This window comes from Sinohyriopsis cumingii, chromosome 10, assembly GCF_028554795.1.
Source record: "Sinohyriopsis cumingii isolate HCF-2022 chromosome 10, ASM2855479v2, whole genome shotgun sequence".
NCBI classification, from domain to species: Eukaryota; Metazoa; Mollusca; class Bivalvia; order Unionida; family Unionidae; genus Sinohyriopsis; species Sinohyriopsis cumingii.
This window is the reverse complement of record NC_142970.1, coordinates 61188264-61207977: the sequence shown is the minus strand read 5'-3', so window position 1 is coordinate 61207977 and position 19714 is coordinate 61188264. Positions and strand designations below refer to the sequence as shown.

Sequence of the window (19714 nt, the reverse complement as noted above, 5' to 3'; positions counted from 1 at the left end):
ACTTGGCCACTCGGGGCCCCCTGTAAAAAGTGGTATGTTGCTAAACAATTACATAAACAAAATTTGTATAACTTAAAAATCATAATAATTAAGATAACACAATTTACAATCTATAAAGAAAAAGTAAAAAACAGGCAAATCATTTTCATTGAAAAGTTTCAAACTAATGATTACTTTGTTCTTATAATATAAAAAAGTTACCAAACTATAAGATCAATATATGTATAACAGATTATTCTGTAATAATTCAGTTTCTTAAATAAAATAATCTCTGGTTTTGCTTTCATACTGCATTTGATACATCAAAATGTAATATTAATCAAACTGTTGGATAAAATATTTAGAAATAATTACTGCCTAAATCATATGCATAACATAATGGTAATGTATTCACTTTGCAACTGTGCAGTCTTGGGTTCAATCCCAGGTACTTACACGTGCATAACAATGTGTGATCTCCCAGGGTTTGGCCTGGATAAGGATCACAGACATGACCTTTGGATTACAAGATCAAACTGAACCAACTGATTCTTCCAAGCAATCAAGATATGTGTTTTGTGTTGTTGCTTTATTTAAAACATATCTTTAACAATTTTAGTCATTTCTTTAACAATTTCAGTCATATCACTGCAAGTCTGCAGTGTGGCAGTTTATAGAGATGGCTAGAGCTGGGGTATCATGCTGCAGACATGTGGCATGATGTCCCACCCAGTCAAATTATCTTGACACCAGCCTGACCAGTCCTAACACTAAGCTGTGAATGCAAAGCACCAAGAAAGGCAGGTTCTAGTATCATTTTTATAAGTCTTTTTTTATGTCTTAGCCAGGTTTCAAACCTGTGACATCCTGCATCCAAGGCAGATGCTCAAACAACTTAGGCCACTGGATTGGCCTGAATCAAGAGACGAATGAACAAAAAATGTATCAACTTACGTATCAATCCAGTAGATGTAATCCTTGAACACTGTCAACGACATGCAGTCTGTAATGCCATCTTGTACAATAAGAGTTCTATCTCCAGTTGATATGTTCACTTTCTCGATTATATCTAATGATTTATCACACCAGTACAACATATTGGTTTCATAGTCGATGGTAAGCCCATATGGAGTTGTAATATTAATGCCACTGACAAAAGCGGTACGATTTGACCCATCCAGACATGCTTTTTCTATTTTTGGTTCACTTCCCCAATCTGCCCAGAAAAATATCCTACAAAAATAAAATTTAGAATTATTGACAGATGTGCTTAAAACACAAATCACCATAGATAATTTACAATTATTTATAAATAAAAACAAACCACCAACAAGATAACTTATGATTATTTTTTAATGTGCTTAAGCAAATTACCTTGGAGATAATTTACAATTATTTAAAGATAACATATTTAAAAACACAAATCAACACAGACATAACTTGCAATGATTACTAATGATGTGTCTAAAACAGAAATCATTAAATAGATAACTTGTATTTATGTACTTGATAATGTGTTTAAAAGAAAAATCCCAAAATAAAACTTTACAATTTATTTATAATGTGTTTGACAACAAAAATCACAATAAATACAGTTCTCTAATGTGTGCATGTTTTCATTTACTTTTACTTAATTATTTTTTTCCAAAGTAGAAATGGTATAGGTCAATTAGGTAAAAAATAAATTATCATTAACTTAGTTACCATTGAATTTGCAAACATTCAAGAAGAAACAAATTCTCTGTTGCAAATATTAGAAAATCACAAAATTTTGAATTATTGGCTTCTGTTGAGTTCAATGTTTTCTTTTAACGACCTGTGGAAGAAGATACTGGTCAACACAGGTCAGCAGAGGTCAACACCTAAATTGTACAGCTCAGTAAACAATGTACTGAATGAAGCTAAAATCTCACAGTACTTTTTGTAACTGTCATAAGTACAACATCTTGTGATGCAGAGCTAGAAACACTGTGATGTGTTCAGCCAATCAGAATTCAGAATAACTTTGATGCAAATGATGATGATGATGATGATGATGATAATAATAATAATAATAATAATAAAGGTAATCAAAATTCTTAATAATAATATTCATGGATTGATGTGTATACAAACTTGTCAGTAAATAATGAAATAGTATGGCCATGGTCACAAAATTCAGGTAAAATTGCTAAAGCAAATTATTTCCTCAAAATGAAACTGTAAAGACATATATTTAAAAAAAAGACAGCTGAAATATGTCATAAATTTCTCACACTGGACAAGCATCATGGGAAAAAAAATCAGCTACAAGATAGTATGTCCAAAATTTCCATCCATCTATTCAATAACCTGTTCCAAAATGTTCCATCCCCAGAGAGCAGGTCAAATCCTCAAGTAGCAAATGTGAATAAAATCCCCAGAGAGCAGATCAAATCCTCAAGTAGCAAATGTGAATAAAATCCCCAGAGAGCAGATCAAATCCTCAAGTAGCAAATGTGAATAAAATCCCCAGAGAGCAGATCAAATCCTCAAGTAGCAAATGTGAATAAAATCCTCAGAGAGCAGATCAAATCCTCAAGTAGCAAATGTGAATAAAATCCTCAGAGAGCAGATCAAATCCTCAAGTAGCAAATGTGAATAAAATCCCCAGAGAGCAGATCAAATCCTCAAGTAGCAAATGTGAATAAAATCCCCAGAGAGCAGATCAAATCCTCAAGTAGCAAATGTGAATAAAATCCCCAGAGAGCAGATCAAATCCTCAAGTAGCAAATGTGAATAAAATCCCCAGAGAGCAGATCAAATCCTCAAGTAGCAAATGTGAATAAAATCAACAGAGAGCAGATCAAATCCTCAAGTAGCAAATGTGAATAAAATCCCCCGAGAGCAGATCAAATCCTCAAGTAGCAAATGTGAATAAAATCCCCCGAGAGCAGATCAAATCCTCAAGTAGCAAATGTGAATAAAATCCCCAGAGAGGAGATCAAATCCTCAAGTAGCAAATGTGAATAAAATCCCCAGAGAGCAGATCAAATCCTCAAGTAGCAAATGTGAATAAAATCCCCAGAGAGCAGATCAAATCCTCAAGTAGCAAATGTGAATAAAATCCCCCAGAGAGCAGATCAAATCCTCAAGTAGCAAATGTGAATAAAATCCCCAGAGAGCAGATCAAATCCTCAAGTAGCAAATGTGAATAAAATCCCCAGAGAGCAGATCAAATCCTCAAGTAGCAAATGTGAATAAAATCCTCCGAGAGCAGATCAAATCCTCAAGTAGCAAATGTGAATAAAATCCCCCGAGAGCAGATCAAATCCTCAAGTAGCAAATGTGAATAAAATCCCCAGAGAGCAGATCAAATCCTCAAGTAGCAAATGTGAATAAAATCCCCCGAGAGCAGATCAAATCCTCAAGTAGCAAATGTGAATAAAATCCCCAGAGAGCAGATCAAATCCTCAAGTAGCAAATGTGAATAAAATCAACAGAGAGCAGATCAAATCCTCAAGTAGCAAATGTGAATAAAATCAACAGAGAGCAGATCAAATCCTCAAGTAGCAAATGTGAATAAAATCAACAGAGAGCAGATCAAATCCTCAAGTAGCAAATGTGAATAAAATCAACAGAGAGCAGATCAAATCCTCAAGTAGCAAATGTGAATAAAATCCCCCGAGAGCAGATCAAATCCTCAAGTAGCAAATGTGAATAAAATCCCCCGAGAGCAGATCAAATCCTCAAGTAGCAAATGTGAATAAAATCCCCAGAGAGCAGATCAAATCCTCAAGTAGCAAATGTGAATAAAATCAACAGAGAGCAGATCAAATCCTCAAGTAGCAAATGTGAATAAAATCCCCAGAGAGCAGATCAAATCCTCAAGTAGCAAATGTGAATAAAATCCCCAGAGAGCAGATCAAATCCTCAAGTAGCAAATGTAAATAAAATCAACAGAGAGCAGATCAAATCCTCAAGTAGCAAATGTGAATAAAATCCCCAGAGAGCAGATCAAATCCTCAAGTAGCAAATGTGAATAAAATCCCCAGAGAGCAGATCAAATCCTCAAGTAGCAAATGTGAATAAAATCCTCAGAGAGCAGATCAAATCCAAAGCTATTACATCTGATCCACAGGGAGTTGATTAAAGTTCACAAATTTCTTTAAAATACACACCCAAATCTTCATTTAATTTAGAAATACAACTTTTCCAAACAGGTGGATTTATACTTTAAACAAATGGCTTAAATGAAGATGGATATGTTTTGATTATAACATACCCTTCTGTTGGGTGGACAGCTATGGATCTTGGCTTCTCCATACCTCCCGATAGTAGGACATATCTGTTGGAACCGTTTAACCTGCTGACTTCTATCGTGTCATGATCTGCATCCGTCCAATACACATTACCTGCATAAAGAAAGATGTAATTATGCTGACACTGAACATAATTTACTTTGAAGTGAACCATCCAATTACCATGCTATTTTCCACTAAAACATTAAGTCACCCAATTGCTATGCTGTTTTACACATGAAAGTAAACCACCCAATTCCTATGCTGTTTTACACATGAAAGTAAGCCACCCAATTCCTATGCTGTTTTACACATGAAAGTAAGCCACCCAATTCCTATGCTGTTTTACACATGAAAGTAAGCCACCCAATTCCTATGCTGTTTTACACACGAAAGTAAGCCACCCAATTCCTATGCTGTTTTACACATGAAAGTAAGCCACCCAAGTCCTATGTTATTTTACACTTGAAAGTAAGTCACCCAATTCCTATGCCATTTTACACTTGAAAGTAAGCCACCCAATTCCTATGCCATTTTACAATGAAAGTAAGTCACCCAATTCCTATGCTGTTTTACACATGAAGGTAAGCCACCCAATTCCTATGCCGTTTTACACATGAAAGTAAGCCACCCAATTCCTATGTTATTTTACACTTGAAAGTAAGTCACCCAATTCCTATACCGTTTTACACTTGAAAGTAAGCCACCCAATTCCTGTTATTTTACACTTGAAAGTAAGCCACCCAATTCCTATGCCATTTTACACTTAAAAGTAAGTCACCCAATTCCTATGCCATTTTACAATGAAAGAAAGTCACCCAATTCCTATGCTGCTTTACACATGAAAGTAAGCCACCCAATTCCTATGCCATTTTACAATGAAAGTAAGCCACCCAATTCCTATGCTGTTTTACACATGAAAGTAAGCCACCCAATTCCTATGCTGTTTTACACATGAAAGTAAGCCACCCAATTCCTATGTTATTTTACACTTGAAAGTAAGTCACCCAATTCCTATGCCATTTTACACTTGAAAGTAAGCCACCCAATTCCTATGTTATTTTACACTTGAAATTAAGCCACCCAATTCCTATGCCATTTTACACTTGAAAGTAAGCCACCCAATTCCTATGCCATTTTACAATGAAAGTAAGTCACCCAATTCCTATGCTGTTTTACACATGAAGGTAAGCCACCCAATTCCTATGCCGTTTTACACATGAAAGTAAGCCACCCAATTCCTATGTTATTTTACACTTGAAAGTAAGTCACCCAATTCCTATACCGTTTTACACTTGAAAGTAAGCCACCCAATTCCTGTTATTTTACACTTGAAAGTAAGCCACCCAATTCCTATGCCATTTTACACTTAAAAGTAAGTCACCCAATTCCTATGCCATTTTACAATGAAAGAAAGTCACCCAATTCCTATGCTGCTTTACACATGAAAGTAAGCCACCCAATTCCTATGCCATTTTACAATGAAAGTAAGCCACCCAATTCCTATGCTGTTTTACACATGAAAGTAAGCCACCCAATTCCTATGCTGTTTTACACATGAAAGTAAGCCACCCAATTCCTATGTTATTTTACACTTGAAAGTAAGTCACCCAATTCCTATGCCATTTTACACTTGAAAGTAAGCCACCCAATTCCTATGTTATTTTACACTTGAAATTAAGCCACCCAATTCCTATGCCATTTTACACTTGAAAGTAAGCCACCCAATTCCTATGCCATTTTACAATGAAAGTAAGTCACCCAATTCCTATGCTGTTTTACACATGAAGGTAAGCCACCCAATTCCTATGCCGTTTTACACATGAAAGTAAGCCACCCAATTCCTATGCCATTTTACACTTAAAAGTAAGTCACCCAATTCCTATGCCATTTTACAATGAAAGAAAGTCACCCAATTCCTATGCTGCTTTACACATGAAAGTAAGCCACCCAATTCCTATGCCATTTTACAATGAAAGTAAGTCACCCAATTCCTATGCTGTTTTACACATGAAAGTAAGCCACCCAATTCCTATGCTGTTTTACACATGAAAGTAAGCCACCCAATTCCTGTTATTTTACACTTGAAAGTAAGTCACCCAATTCCTATGCCATTTTACACTTGAAAGTAAGCCACCCAATTCCTATGTTATTTTACACTTGAAATTAAGCCACCCAATTCCTATGCCATTTTACACTTGAAAGTAAGTCACCCAATTCCTATGCCATTTTACAATGAAAGTAAGTCACCCAATTCCTATGCTGCTTTACACATGAAAGTAAGCCACCCAATTCCTATGCCATTTTACACTTGAAAGTAAGACACCCAATTCCTATGCCATTTTACAATGAAAGTAAACCACCCAATTCCTATGCTGTTTTACACTCGAAATTAAGCCACCCAATTTCTATGCTGTTTTTACACTTGAAAGAAATCCATCCAATTTCTATGCAATTTTACATTTGAAAGTAAGCCTAATTGAAATAAACCGCTTATTATGTCTAATGTACACCTTATATGAATAAATGTTAATGGAAGAGAAAATTTTATGTCTTTATTGACAAAACAAAAATCTGAGATTAAGTATGTCAAAATGTATTAATTTCTGAAGTCATGCATCAATTAACATGTTCTCTGTCATTGAAACTTGGGGATTTAAAATCTGTTTCACATTCTTGTAATAAGAATTTTTTCAGATTCAAAGGAATCAGTTTCCCCGTCATCTAGCAATATTCTTACTTTCTTACATGAATAAAACATGACCTTAAAAGAATCCTCAAAAATAAACAGAAAAAAAATTGCTAAAGAATTAAATTAGAAATGGCTTTTCTGTAAAAAAAAAAATTTAAGGTATGTCTGAAACATCTTCACATGGCAATGGAAACAGTTTTTTTGTAATAAAAAAGGAACAATTTAAATCAAATATAATTTTTCTTTTAATTATACAATTCGTTCATACCAGTATACTCAAAGTCTTTGCATCTAGTAAATGATGTATTCTTATTTGCATAATTATCATAAAATGATCACTTGATGAAGACAATTATTATCATTTAACAGACAACTAATGTCTTCTTTTTAAGTAATTGAGAATTGTTAATCATGGTGGCTGGACTATTGTAAATTGAGTTTTACTGACATCAACTTGGCAGTGCCAGTAAAAATGGGTGTTTCTGATTGAAAACATTACCATCATTAACATCCTAAAACCTTTAATCACAGAATTATTATTACAATTCTAAGACCTTCTGCAAAACTGTGTCAAAAATGTGATTTGTCTTCGAAACACATCTGAATGAGAGTGACGATATCCCAACAGGATCAAATTTCCAAATGCATACTCTGGATTTTATTGCTGTAAATTCTGAAATACAATCAATTATAAATTTTGCAGATGTATTAGAATGTAATGTGAGACACTAATTAAATCTTGTCCTCATCACCACCAACATCACCATCATCAGTAACATCATCATAATTAACATATCATAATTAGTATATCATAATTAGTGTATCATAATTAGCATATCATAATTAGCATATCATAATTAGTGTATCATAATTAGCATATCATAAATATCATATCATAATTAGCGTATCATAATTAGTGTATCATAATTAGCATATCATAATTAGCATATCATAATTAGCATATCATAATTAGTGTATCATAATTAGCATATCATAAATATCATATCATAATTAGCGTATCATAATTAGTGTATCATAATTAGCATATCATAATTAGCATATCATAATTAGCACAACCAATGCTGCCATTTTCATCAGTGTCATCTTCACTGCCACCCCCACACAATCATTACCACCATCACCATTATGTTCATCACAGATACCTGCTATCCAATCAACAGCTAGGCCTTCTACATTGCTGACTGCATCCTTCAAAATGGTCTCACGACCACTGAGGTCTCGCTTTATCCGTAAAATGGAGTTGGCTTTTGTGTCTGCCCAGAAGATGGAGTCATTTGCTGAGAAAAACACAAAAAGGCATTTCTAAATATCACTGACTTCCAAAATGGAACTAGATATACATTAGAAAAAAAGTTATGTTATACTGCAGTCAAAAACTTTCAACAACTTACAAAAATGTGAAAACTTGCTATAAATAATAATGATAATAATAATAGTAACAGTCTTTTATTTCATGAGGGTGACACAATTAGTACGAAAATATGGGGCCCTCAATTATCTAAATATGTACCGGTAAATATATAAAATACAGCTGGTATGCTTTGTATACACCAATCCATTATGCCATTTTGTGTGATGTCTGTTTCCTAGCTGTATAATGTAGGATATGCTGTAACCAGCCTGTGTCATGACAATACAATGTAATTACAAGGCTGTGTCATAACACCACTGTGTCATAAAAAGAATGACAAATCTGTCTCAGCAAGGCTGTCATAACAAGGTTTAGAAGTCTGTGTCAAAACAAGGCTGTGTTATAATAACAATACTTTGTCATAACAAGGATCAGAAGTCTGTCAAAACAAGGCTGTGTTATAATAACAATACTTTGTCATAACAAGCATCAGAAGTCTGTCAAAACAAGGCTGTGTTATAATAACAATACTTTGTCACAACAAGGATCAGAAGTCTGTCAAAACAAGGCTGTGTTATAATAACAATACTTTGTCATAACAAGCATCAGAAGTCTGTCAAAACAAGGCTGTGTTATAATAACAATACTTTGTCATAACAAGGATCAGAAGTCTGTCAAAACAAGGCTGTGTTATAATAACAATACTTTGTCATAACAAGCATCAGAAGTCTGTCAAAACAAGGCTGTGTTATAATAACAATACTCTGTCATAACAAGGATCAAAAGTTTGTCAAAACAAGGCTGTGTTATAATAACAATACTCTGTCATAACAAGGATCAGAAGTTTGTCAAAACAAGGCTGTGTTATAATAACAATACTTTGTCGTAACAAGGATCAGAAGTCTGTCAAAACAAGGCTGTGTTATAATAACAATACTTTGTCATAACAAGGATCAGAAGTTTGTCAAAACAAGGCTGTGTTATAATAACAATACTCTGTCTTAACAAGGATCAGAAGTTTGTCAAAACAAGGCTGTTATAATAACAATACTTTGTCATAACAAGGATCAGAAGTTTGTCAAAACAAGGCTGTGTTATAATAACAATACTCTGTCATAACAAGGATCAGAAGTCTGTGTCAAAACAAGGCTGTGTTATAATAACAATACTCTGTCATAACAAGGATCAGAAGTCTGTGTCAAAACAAGGCTGTGTTATAATAACAACACTCTGTCATAACAAGGATCAGAAGTCCGTTTCAAAACAAGGCTGTATTACAACAAAACTGTCTCATAGTAAGGCTTTGCAATAATAATAATAATAATAATAATGTGTGTGTGTGTGATTTGGATCTTTAATGTAGTTTTAACAATTTTTCAGTCATATTGCTGTGAAGTCTGCAGTTTATAGTGATGTCTAGCACTGGGACATCAAGCCGCAGACATGTAGCATGATGTCTTACCCAGTCACATTATCCTGACACCAGGCCGACCAGTCCTGACACTAACCTCTTAATGCTGAGCGCCAAGCAAGGCAGCTGCTAGTACCATTTTTATAAGTCTTTGGTATGACTTGCCTGGGGATCAAACCCACAACCTCCCACATACGAAGCAGATGCTCTAACCACTAGGCCACTGGAGTGGTAATAATAATAATAATAATAATAATAATAATAATATTATTGTGTCATAACAAGGATCAGAAGTCTGTGTCAAAATAAGGCTGCGTTATAATAACAATACTTTGTCATAACAAGGATCAGAAGTCTGTGTCAAAACAAGGCTGTGTTATAATAACAATACTTTGTCATAACAAGGATCAGAAGTCTGTGTCAAAACAAGGCTGTGTTATAATAACAATACTTTCTCATAACAAGGATCAGAAGTCTGTCAAAACATGGCTGTGTTATATCAAAAATGTGTCACAGCAAGGAGGTTGTGTCATAATAAAAAAACTGTCATAAAAAGACTATGTCACAACAATGCATTAAATACAAATATTGGTTGTTTCATATATTAAACTGTAACAATCATGATCAACATTCAATTTAAATAAATTGGGTGGAGAAAAAATATCAAAATATAACCAATTTAGTGGGATCCGTGATAAAACCAACATTATCAAGAGTGAAACTGAATAATGAGATGCTTTATAGTGAGAGAGCACTGTATTATTATGGCAGAGCTATGAATATGGCCACATTTTCATGAACTAACTTTATAAGTAATGCACATATTAGATTTCCTTTCTCAAGAAAGTCAACTGAATTCAGTCCCTAATTGTTTGAAAACAATGCAATTCATGCAACAAAGACAAAAATCACATGTTTCGTCTTACCTGCATGGAAGTCTACTGCTGATGCCATCTGAATCTTGGATATTGGTGGTAGAGCCTCCACACTGTCATTTTTGTCAAAGGAAATCCCGCGTATTTCAGATTCCTTGGCGTACATCAAGAATGATTTTATTCCTACAATAAAAAAGTATTTCAAAACTTGACAATTTTACATAGTGTATTTACTTGATTAAAAGTTTAATCCAACTGCACAATGCACAGACTTATATCTGCATAACACAATAGCACAATGTACACTTAGATCTGTATAACACAATGCACAGACTTATATCTGTATAACACCACAGCACAATGCACAGACTAAGATCTGCATAACACAATAGCACAATGCACACTTAGATCTGTATAACACAATGCACAGACTTATATCTGTATAGCACAATGCACAGACTAAGATCTGTATAACACAACAGCACAATGCAGACTTAGATCTGTATAACACAATGCACAGACTTATATCTGTATAACACCATAGCACAATGCATAGACTTAGATCTGTATAACACAACAGCACAATGCACAGACTTGGATCTGTATAACACAGTATCACAATGCACAGACTTGGATCTGTATAACACAGTAGCACAATGCACACTTAGATCTGTATAACACAATAGCACAATGCACAGACTTAGATCTGTATAACACAATATCACAATGCAGACTTAGATCTGCATAACACAATAGCACAATACACAGACAGACCTGTATAACACAATAGCACAATGCACAGACTTAGATCTGTATAACACAATAGCACAATGCACACTTAGATCGGTATAACACAATGCACAGACTTATATCTGTATAACACAATAGCACAATTCACAGACTTAGATCTGTATAACACAACAGCACAATGCACAGACTTAGATCTGTATAACACAATAGCACAATGCACAGACTTAGAGCTGTATAACACAATATCACAATGCAGACTTAGATCTGCATAACACAATAGCACAATACACAGACAGACCTGTATAACACAATAGCACAATGCACAGACTTAGATCTGTATAACACAACAGCACAATGGACAGACCCAGACCTGTATAACACCATAGCAAAATGCACAGACCCAGATCTGCATAACAAAACAGCAAAATGCACATGCCCAGACCTGCATAACACAACAGCAGATCTGGGTCCATGCATTCAAGTACTAAGCAGAACAAACAACACAAATCTGCATAATGCAAGTAGATATGGGAAATTTTGAAAATTTTACCTTCAGTAATTTACAATCACATACTTTTTCAAAAAGTACTTATGTGACTTGCTTACAGAAAAGTATGCAACCTTTTGTTGGCCAAGTTTTTATAAAAAGAAAGCAAAATAAGATCTTTCTAACATGAAGGACATTTTTATCACAAAAACTGTATCATCAGTGTTTCATCTAAAGTTCAGCTTTTGTGTGAAACTGTTTTAAATTGTAAAGTAGACTTCAAGAATCAATATTTGGGATTCGGCTGCAAGATAGATAGCCAACTGGATGATGGATGGTTAGAGAAATGGATGTAGGAATAGATGGATGGATGAATTAATAAAAACGTAGACATGTACATTTTCTGTCCATTTCTTTTAAACTGGAGATCAAATCAAATGAAGACAGATTATTGATACATCAGATAACAATGAAGGTATGTAAAAGACATTAAGAACAAGAACAACATATATGAAGGGAATATGACCACTGAATAGCAAAATTACCTCTCTCTCTCTCTCTCTCTCTCTCTCTCTCTCTCTATATATATATATATATATATACACACACACACACATATATACATACATATACATATTGTCACCAGTAGACCCCATAACATGCTCACAGATTTTTGTATCCGTCTTAGTTAAGTGTATGAAAAGAGTCTTTAAAACAACCAAGAACATCATTATCATCATCACCATCATCATCATCATCATCATATTATTATTATTATTATTATGTAAATAACATTTTTTTTCTTCAAATTATTTTCTCAAACATGATCAGAAGTCCAATATACCAGAACACATACATGTGACAAATTAGTTACTATGCTGGTTTTGTTTGGTTGAAATCAGCCATAACTGACAGTCATTGTTTAGATAGACCAATCAAAATAGTTTATAAATACTCCAATCATAATGGTTGTCAAATAAATAAAAATGATTGCAGAGAATAAATAATGGAATTCATACAAATCATACAAGAATAAATCTGAAAATTCTGGAAACCTGGTCACTGATATCTAACAACTGGAAACCAAGCAAACTCTAGAAAAATTACTTATCATAAAATAATCATCATCATCATCATCATACACATACCTATGCAGGATGTGTCATTGTTATTTAAAGAATACCCTGCAGTACATCTGCACACAGCAGTCATCTCTCCAACTGGCAGGCAAAGTTGAGAACATTTCTTTCCTGTGCAACCATTCTTATATGTACCTGAAGAAGAAGAAGAAAATAAATAATTGATAGAAGAAGAAAAAAATATGGAAAACAATATAATGTAAGAAATTTTCTTCCTGCACTTTGAACAATCATCATGCAACCTGAAATCTATAAACACAAGAGAAAGTGATGCATCATGAGAATTGGACAGCAGCACATGCAAACACATGGTTTGAAGGGACCTGTGTTTTTGTACTGCTGTATCATGTATTCAAACAATATGGCAGCTATGCATGAACACAGTTTGAAGGAGCCTGTGGTTAATATACTTTTGTATCATGTAGTGCAACACAATATGACAGGCACATATAAACATGTTTTGAAATGATGTGTTTATGAACTGTTTTATCTTGTATCACTGCGATAAGACAGGCACACATAAACACACGTTTTGAAGGGGACTTATAATGTTTATGTACTGTTGTATTATGTATCAGGTCAATATGACCGGCAAACGTAAAGACAGTGTCTGAAATGACCTCTGTTTAATGTACTTCTGTATCATGTATCATCACAAAAACAGCAAGCACACATAAACTTTGGCCTGTGTTTCTGTACTGTTGTATCATGTATCATGTACTGTTGTATCATGTATCATGATTAATGTAAGACAGACACACACAAACAAATGGTTTGAAGGGGCCTGTGATTATGTACTGTTGTATCATGTATCATGATTAATGTAAGACAGACACACACAAACAAATGGCTTGAAGGGGCCTGTGATTATGTACTGTTGTATCATGTATTATGACACAATACGACAGGCACAACATAAACACATGGGTTGAAATGACCTGTGTTTACATAATGTCGTATCACATATCATGTCAATACAACAGGCACAACATAAACACATGGGTTGAAATGACCTGTGTTTACATAATGTTGTATCACATATCATGTCAATATGACAGGCACACATCAACACATGGGTTGAAATGACCTGTGTTTACATAATGTTGTATCACATATCATGTCAATATGACAGGCACAACATAAACACATGGGTTGAAATGACCTGTGTTTACATAATGTTGTATCACATATCATGTCAATATGACAGGCACAACATAAACACATGGGTTGAAATGACCTGTGTTTACATAATGTTGTATCACATATCATGTCAATATGACAGGCACACATCCACACATGGATTGAAACAATCTGTGTTTGTGTACTGTTGTATCCCATATCATGACACAACATGGCAAGAACACATGAACAAATGTTTGAAATGAGCCATGTGTATGTAATGTTGTATTCCATATCATGACACAACATGGCAAGTACACATGAACAAATGTTTGAAATGAGCCATGTGTATGTAATGTTGTATCCCATATCATGACACAACATGGCAAGTACACATGAACAAATGTTTGAAATGAGCCATGTGTATGTAATGTTGTATCTCATATCATGACACAACATGGCAAGCACACATAACCATATGGTTTGAAATACTCTGTATGTACCATTGTATCATGTATCATTATAAATCTATGTAATATAATTGTTATACAACCTCATATTTATTGCCTTTTTGTGTGCTTAACAGCATTCAATAAACGCCAGACACCATTCAATATAAAACAACATTCAATAAACGCCAGACACCATTCAATATAAAACAGCATTCAATAAACGCCAGACACCATTCAATATAAAACAAAATTCAATAAATGCCAGACACCATTCAATATAAAACAGCATTCAATAAATGCCAGACACCATTCAATATAAAACAGCATTCAATAAATGCCAGACACCATTCAATATAAAACAACATTCAATAAATGCCAGACACCATTCAATATAAAACAGCATTCAATAAACACCAGACACCATTCAATATAAAACAGCATTCAATAAACGCCAGACACCATTCAATATAAAACAACATTCAATAAATTCCAGACACCATTCAATATAAAACAGCATTCAATAAACGCCAGACACCATTCAATATAAAACAAATATAGGCTCATTGATCACAATGCATTCACATGATCACATATACGTATACATGGCAGTCCCTTGTTATATCCTTTATGTAAAAGCCTAGAAGGTATGTATATGTGACTTATATTACCCACAAATACTGGGCTTATAAGAGACTTAGCCCCCCCTCCAATGTGTGTTTCCTACTGCACTGGCTTTAAATATTAGGGTAGGTAGGTGTGTGTGTGATTTGGACTTTTAACGTAACTTTAACAATTTTTCAGTCATATCACTATGATGTCTGCCATGTGGCAGTTTATCGTGATGTCGAGCACTGGAGCATCATACCCCAGACAGGTAAAATGATGTCCCACCCATCACATTATCCTGACACCAGTCTGACCAGTACTAATACTAACTTCTTAATGCTGAGTATCAAACAAGGTAGCTGTTAGTATCATTTTAACAAGTCTTTGGCATGACTACATCCAAGGTGGACACTCTACCCACTAGGCCACCAGAGCGGTAGGTAGGTAGGATGTTTCTTAAGTATTTTATATATATAATATAAATATTAGTATATATAATGTACTAAGTAATTCAAGTACTGGGCTAAACAGGCTCAATTAGATGCACAAATTAATTTCAGAATTGCTTTTCTAATTTTGTATTAAATTTTTTTATATAAACATTATTTATATTATAATGATTTTCTTGTTAAATGTGGGATTTTCTGGCAATAAATATATGTTCCCTCTCTTACACGCCCACACTTTGTAACAAAATTTAAGAAGTCTGTCTATTACCTGCTCTTATTTTGAGAGAAATTCTGTATCTGGGTGATATAATATTTAAGTTGGTGAACTGGTACATTATTTATAATAAAATTTCTTTATAACAAGAAAGTGTCATTTTCTCTGCTCAAATAAACATTGTAGGTGACTCTGCCTGACCATGCATTCTTACTGTCATGACTGTTTTGCATCACGGACTTGTACATACATGTACAAATACCTGATTACTCACACATACATACATACATACATGTATAAAACTATGATTACACACATATAGACATACATGTACAAACCAATGATTACACATATGTGCAGACATACATGTACAAATCAATAATTATATATGCAGACATAAATGTACAAACCCATGATATATAAAACCATTTTGATGATAAATCTATGTTGGACTATAAGATCATGCCTGATGATGAATCATGTTGGACTTTAAGACCATGCCTGATGATAAATCCATGTTGGACTATAAGACCATGCCTGATGATAAATCCATGATGGACTATAAGACCATGCCTGATGATAAATCTATGTTGGACTATAAGACCATGCCTGATGATAAATCCATGATGGACTATAAGACCATGCCTGATGATAAATCTATGTTGGACTATAAGACCATGCCTGATGATAAATCCATGTTGGACTATAAGACCATGCCTGATGATAAATCCATGATGGACTATAAGACCATGTCTGATGATAAATCTATGTTGGACTATAAGACCATGCCTGATGATAAATCCATGTTGGACTATAAGACCATGTCTGATGATATATCCATGATGGACTATAAGACCATGCTTGATGATAAATCATGTTGGACTTTAAGACCATGCCTGATGATAAATCCATGATGGACTATAAGACCATGCCTGATGATAAATCCATGATGGACTATTATAAGACCATGCCTGATGATAAATCCATGATGGAATATAAGACCATGCTTGATGATAAATTCATGTTGGACTTTAAGACCATGCCTGATGATAAATCCATGCTGGACTATAAGACCATGTCTGATGATATATCCATGCTGGACTATAAGACCATGCCTGATGATAAATCCATGCTGGACTATAAGACCATGCCTGATGATATATCCATGATGGACTATAAGATCATGCTTGATGATAAATCCATGTTGGACTATAAGATCATGCCTGATGATAAATCCATGTTGGATTATCTATAAGACCATGCCTGATGATAAATCCATGTTGGATTTTAAGACCATGCCTGATGATATATCCATGATGGACTATAATATCATGCCTGATGATAAATCCATGTTGGACTATAAGATCATGCCTGATGATAAATCCATGCTGGACTATAAGATCATGCCTGATGATAAATCCATGTTGGATTTTAAGACCATGCCTGATGATATATCCATGATGGACTATAATATCATGCCTGATGATAAATCCATGTTGGACTATAAGATCATGCCTGATGATAAATCCATGCTGGACTTTAAGACCATGCCTGATGATAAATCCATGTTGGATTTTAAGACCATGCCTGATGATATATCCATGATGGACTATAATATCATGTCTGATGATAAATCCATGTTGGACTATAAGACCATGCCTGATGATAAATCCATGCTGGACTATAAGATCATGCCTGATGATAAATCCATGTTGGATTTTAAGACCATGCCTGATGATAAATCCATGTTGGATTTTAAGACCATGCCTGATGATAAATCCATGATGGACTATAAGATCATGCCTGATGATAAATCCATGCTGGACTATAAGACCATGCCTGATGATAAATCCATGTTGGATTTTAAGACCATGCCTGATGACATATCCATGATGGACTATAAGATCATGCTTGATGATAAATCATGTTGGAATATAAGACCATGCCTGTTGATAAATCATGTTGGAATATAAGACCATGCCTGTTGATAAATCCATGTTGGATTATCTATAAGACCATGCCTGATGGTAAATCCATATTGAACTATAAGACAATGCCTGATGATAAATCCATGTTGAACTATAAGACCATGCCTGATGATAAATCCATGCTGCACTGTAGGATCATGCCTGATGATATATCCATGTTGGACTATAAGATCATGCATGATGATAAATCCATGTTGGACTATAAGACCATGCTTGATGATAAATCCATGTTGGACTATAAGACCATGCTTGATGATAAATCCATGCTGCACTGTAAGATCATGCCTGATGATAAATCCATGTTGGACTTTAAAACCATGCCTGATGATAAATCCATGTTGGACTATAAGACCATGCTTGATGATAAATCCATGTTGGATTATCTATAAGACGATGCATGATGGTTATCCCAAGTTTGATGATCAACTTACGTCTGATGATAATCCTATCCTTGGCATTAAGCCAATATAAGATAACAGGCCCATTCTTTAAGACAATACCATGCTTTTTGACAAGTCAATGCTGTTAAGTCCATGCCTGATGATAAAACCATGTTTATTGTTAAACCCATGCTTGATAAAGTCAATATTGTTAAGCCCACCCCTATTTTAAAGAAAAGATATCTTTCGCTGATAATAAGCCTACTACTGCTTTTTTTAAAAGACTTATTAGACTGGTTCTCTGATCTTATCATAGAAGAAATAACGGAATGTACCTCAAAAAAGGGCAATATAACCTATCACATGATGCACTTCAGAAAGCTTCATTAAATATCATTATAACGAAAGATCAATTTCATAATAATTGTTCTAGTTACCATTCTTTCTCCATTCCTTATCATACACCCGCAACGCTTTTATCATTGGGGTTTGGCTTCGCAAGGTCTTGTTTCCTGTACCATCACGATTGAAACGAATGATGGAGTCAATATTGGAGTGTTCTGTGCTGGTGGATACATAAAGATAATCCTCATGGACTGTCACTGCCATTGGCATGAATGTTGAAACACTGGTGTTAATTTGGCTGCAATTCTGTTTATCAATGCTGCACTTCTTGATCATATTATCGTCAATAAAAATTAGTAGGTTTTCTTTCATGTCGACAGCAAGACCTGCATTTTAAAAATGAAATGTGATTATTATATGCATAACTTGAGACGTCACTTCTACTTTAAGAGTGAGAATGCTATAAATTCAACCTCTACTTGTACAGCTATCATTCTGATCAATTAATGGGTAAAATTATTATTCGAAATTAATGTAAGGTCAAAAAAAATATAATAAACAGTCAGATCAGTGCAAAAATTAACAAGTACAAAATCTGACAATAATAAGAAACAGTGATTGGTGACTGGATATATCACAGTACTTGTTTAAAAAATAAGCTCAATTCATTGCTATTATAGTCCCGAGTCCAGCATGATGACCACTGAACCACTACAGCTCCCATCAAGAAAGAAATCAATTAATGTACATACACACATCTGATCTACTGCAAATCACACAGACTCAGATCTGCCATTACTTAATGTGCCAGCAGATCTGGGAATATGCACCTTGTTAGGATTAATCAATAGAAAAAAGAACAAAGACCCTGATCTGCTGGTGCATTATGCAAAGGCAGATATGGGTCATGATTGTTGCAGTTTGACTGGGCTTATACATGAATATATATGGTACATAAAACTGCTTAGATGAAACAGATAGCTTGACGATTTTATGAAATGTAATCTGAGTATCATCACTTTACTCACTCTGAGGACCAGTCAGGCCATCAACAAATATATCTGGTTGGCTTCCATCCATGTAGGACTTGAATAGTTTCGTTTTGTTCATTTTGTCGGCCCAAAACAGAAACCTGAATTGCAAGGAAAAGATAACTGAAGGCAAAATATACCATGCAGCAAGTACTTTTAGTAGCTG

The 19714-nt window shown here is 34.4% G+C and overlaps 1 protein-coding gene across 2 annotated transcripts in view; it reads right to left on the bottom strand.

Moving 5' to 3' along the window:
• The window catches only part of LOC149790231 (prolow-density lipoprotein receptor-related protein 1-like), a 393476-nt gene that overhangs the window by 208176 nt on the left and 165586 nt on the right, over positions 1 to 19714 (bottom strand). For both annotated transcript variants that reach the window (XM_089972262.1, XM_089972261.1), the window contains exons 29-35: positions 19546 to 19649; positions 18610 to 18903; positions 12974 to 13099; positions 10640 to 10771; positions 8094 to 8228; positions 4223 to 4352; positions 934 to 1212 (exon numbers count right to left, since the gene is read on the bottom strand). In XM_089972262.1, the coding sequence (XP_089828388.1) occupies positions 934 to 1212; positions 4223 to 4352; positions 8094 to 8228; positions 10640 to 10771; positions 12974 to 13099; positions 18610 to 18903; positions 19546 to 19649 (1200 nt within the window). The remainder of the gene's footprint in view (positions 1 to 933; positions 1213 to 4222; positions 4353 to 8093; positions 8229 to 10639; positions 10772 to 12973; positions 13100 to 18609; positions 18904 to 19545; positions 19650 to 19714) is intronic.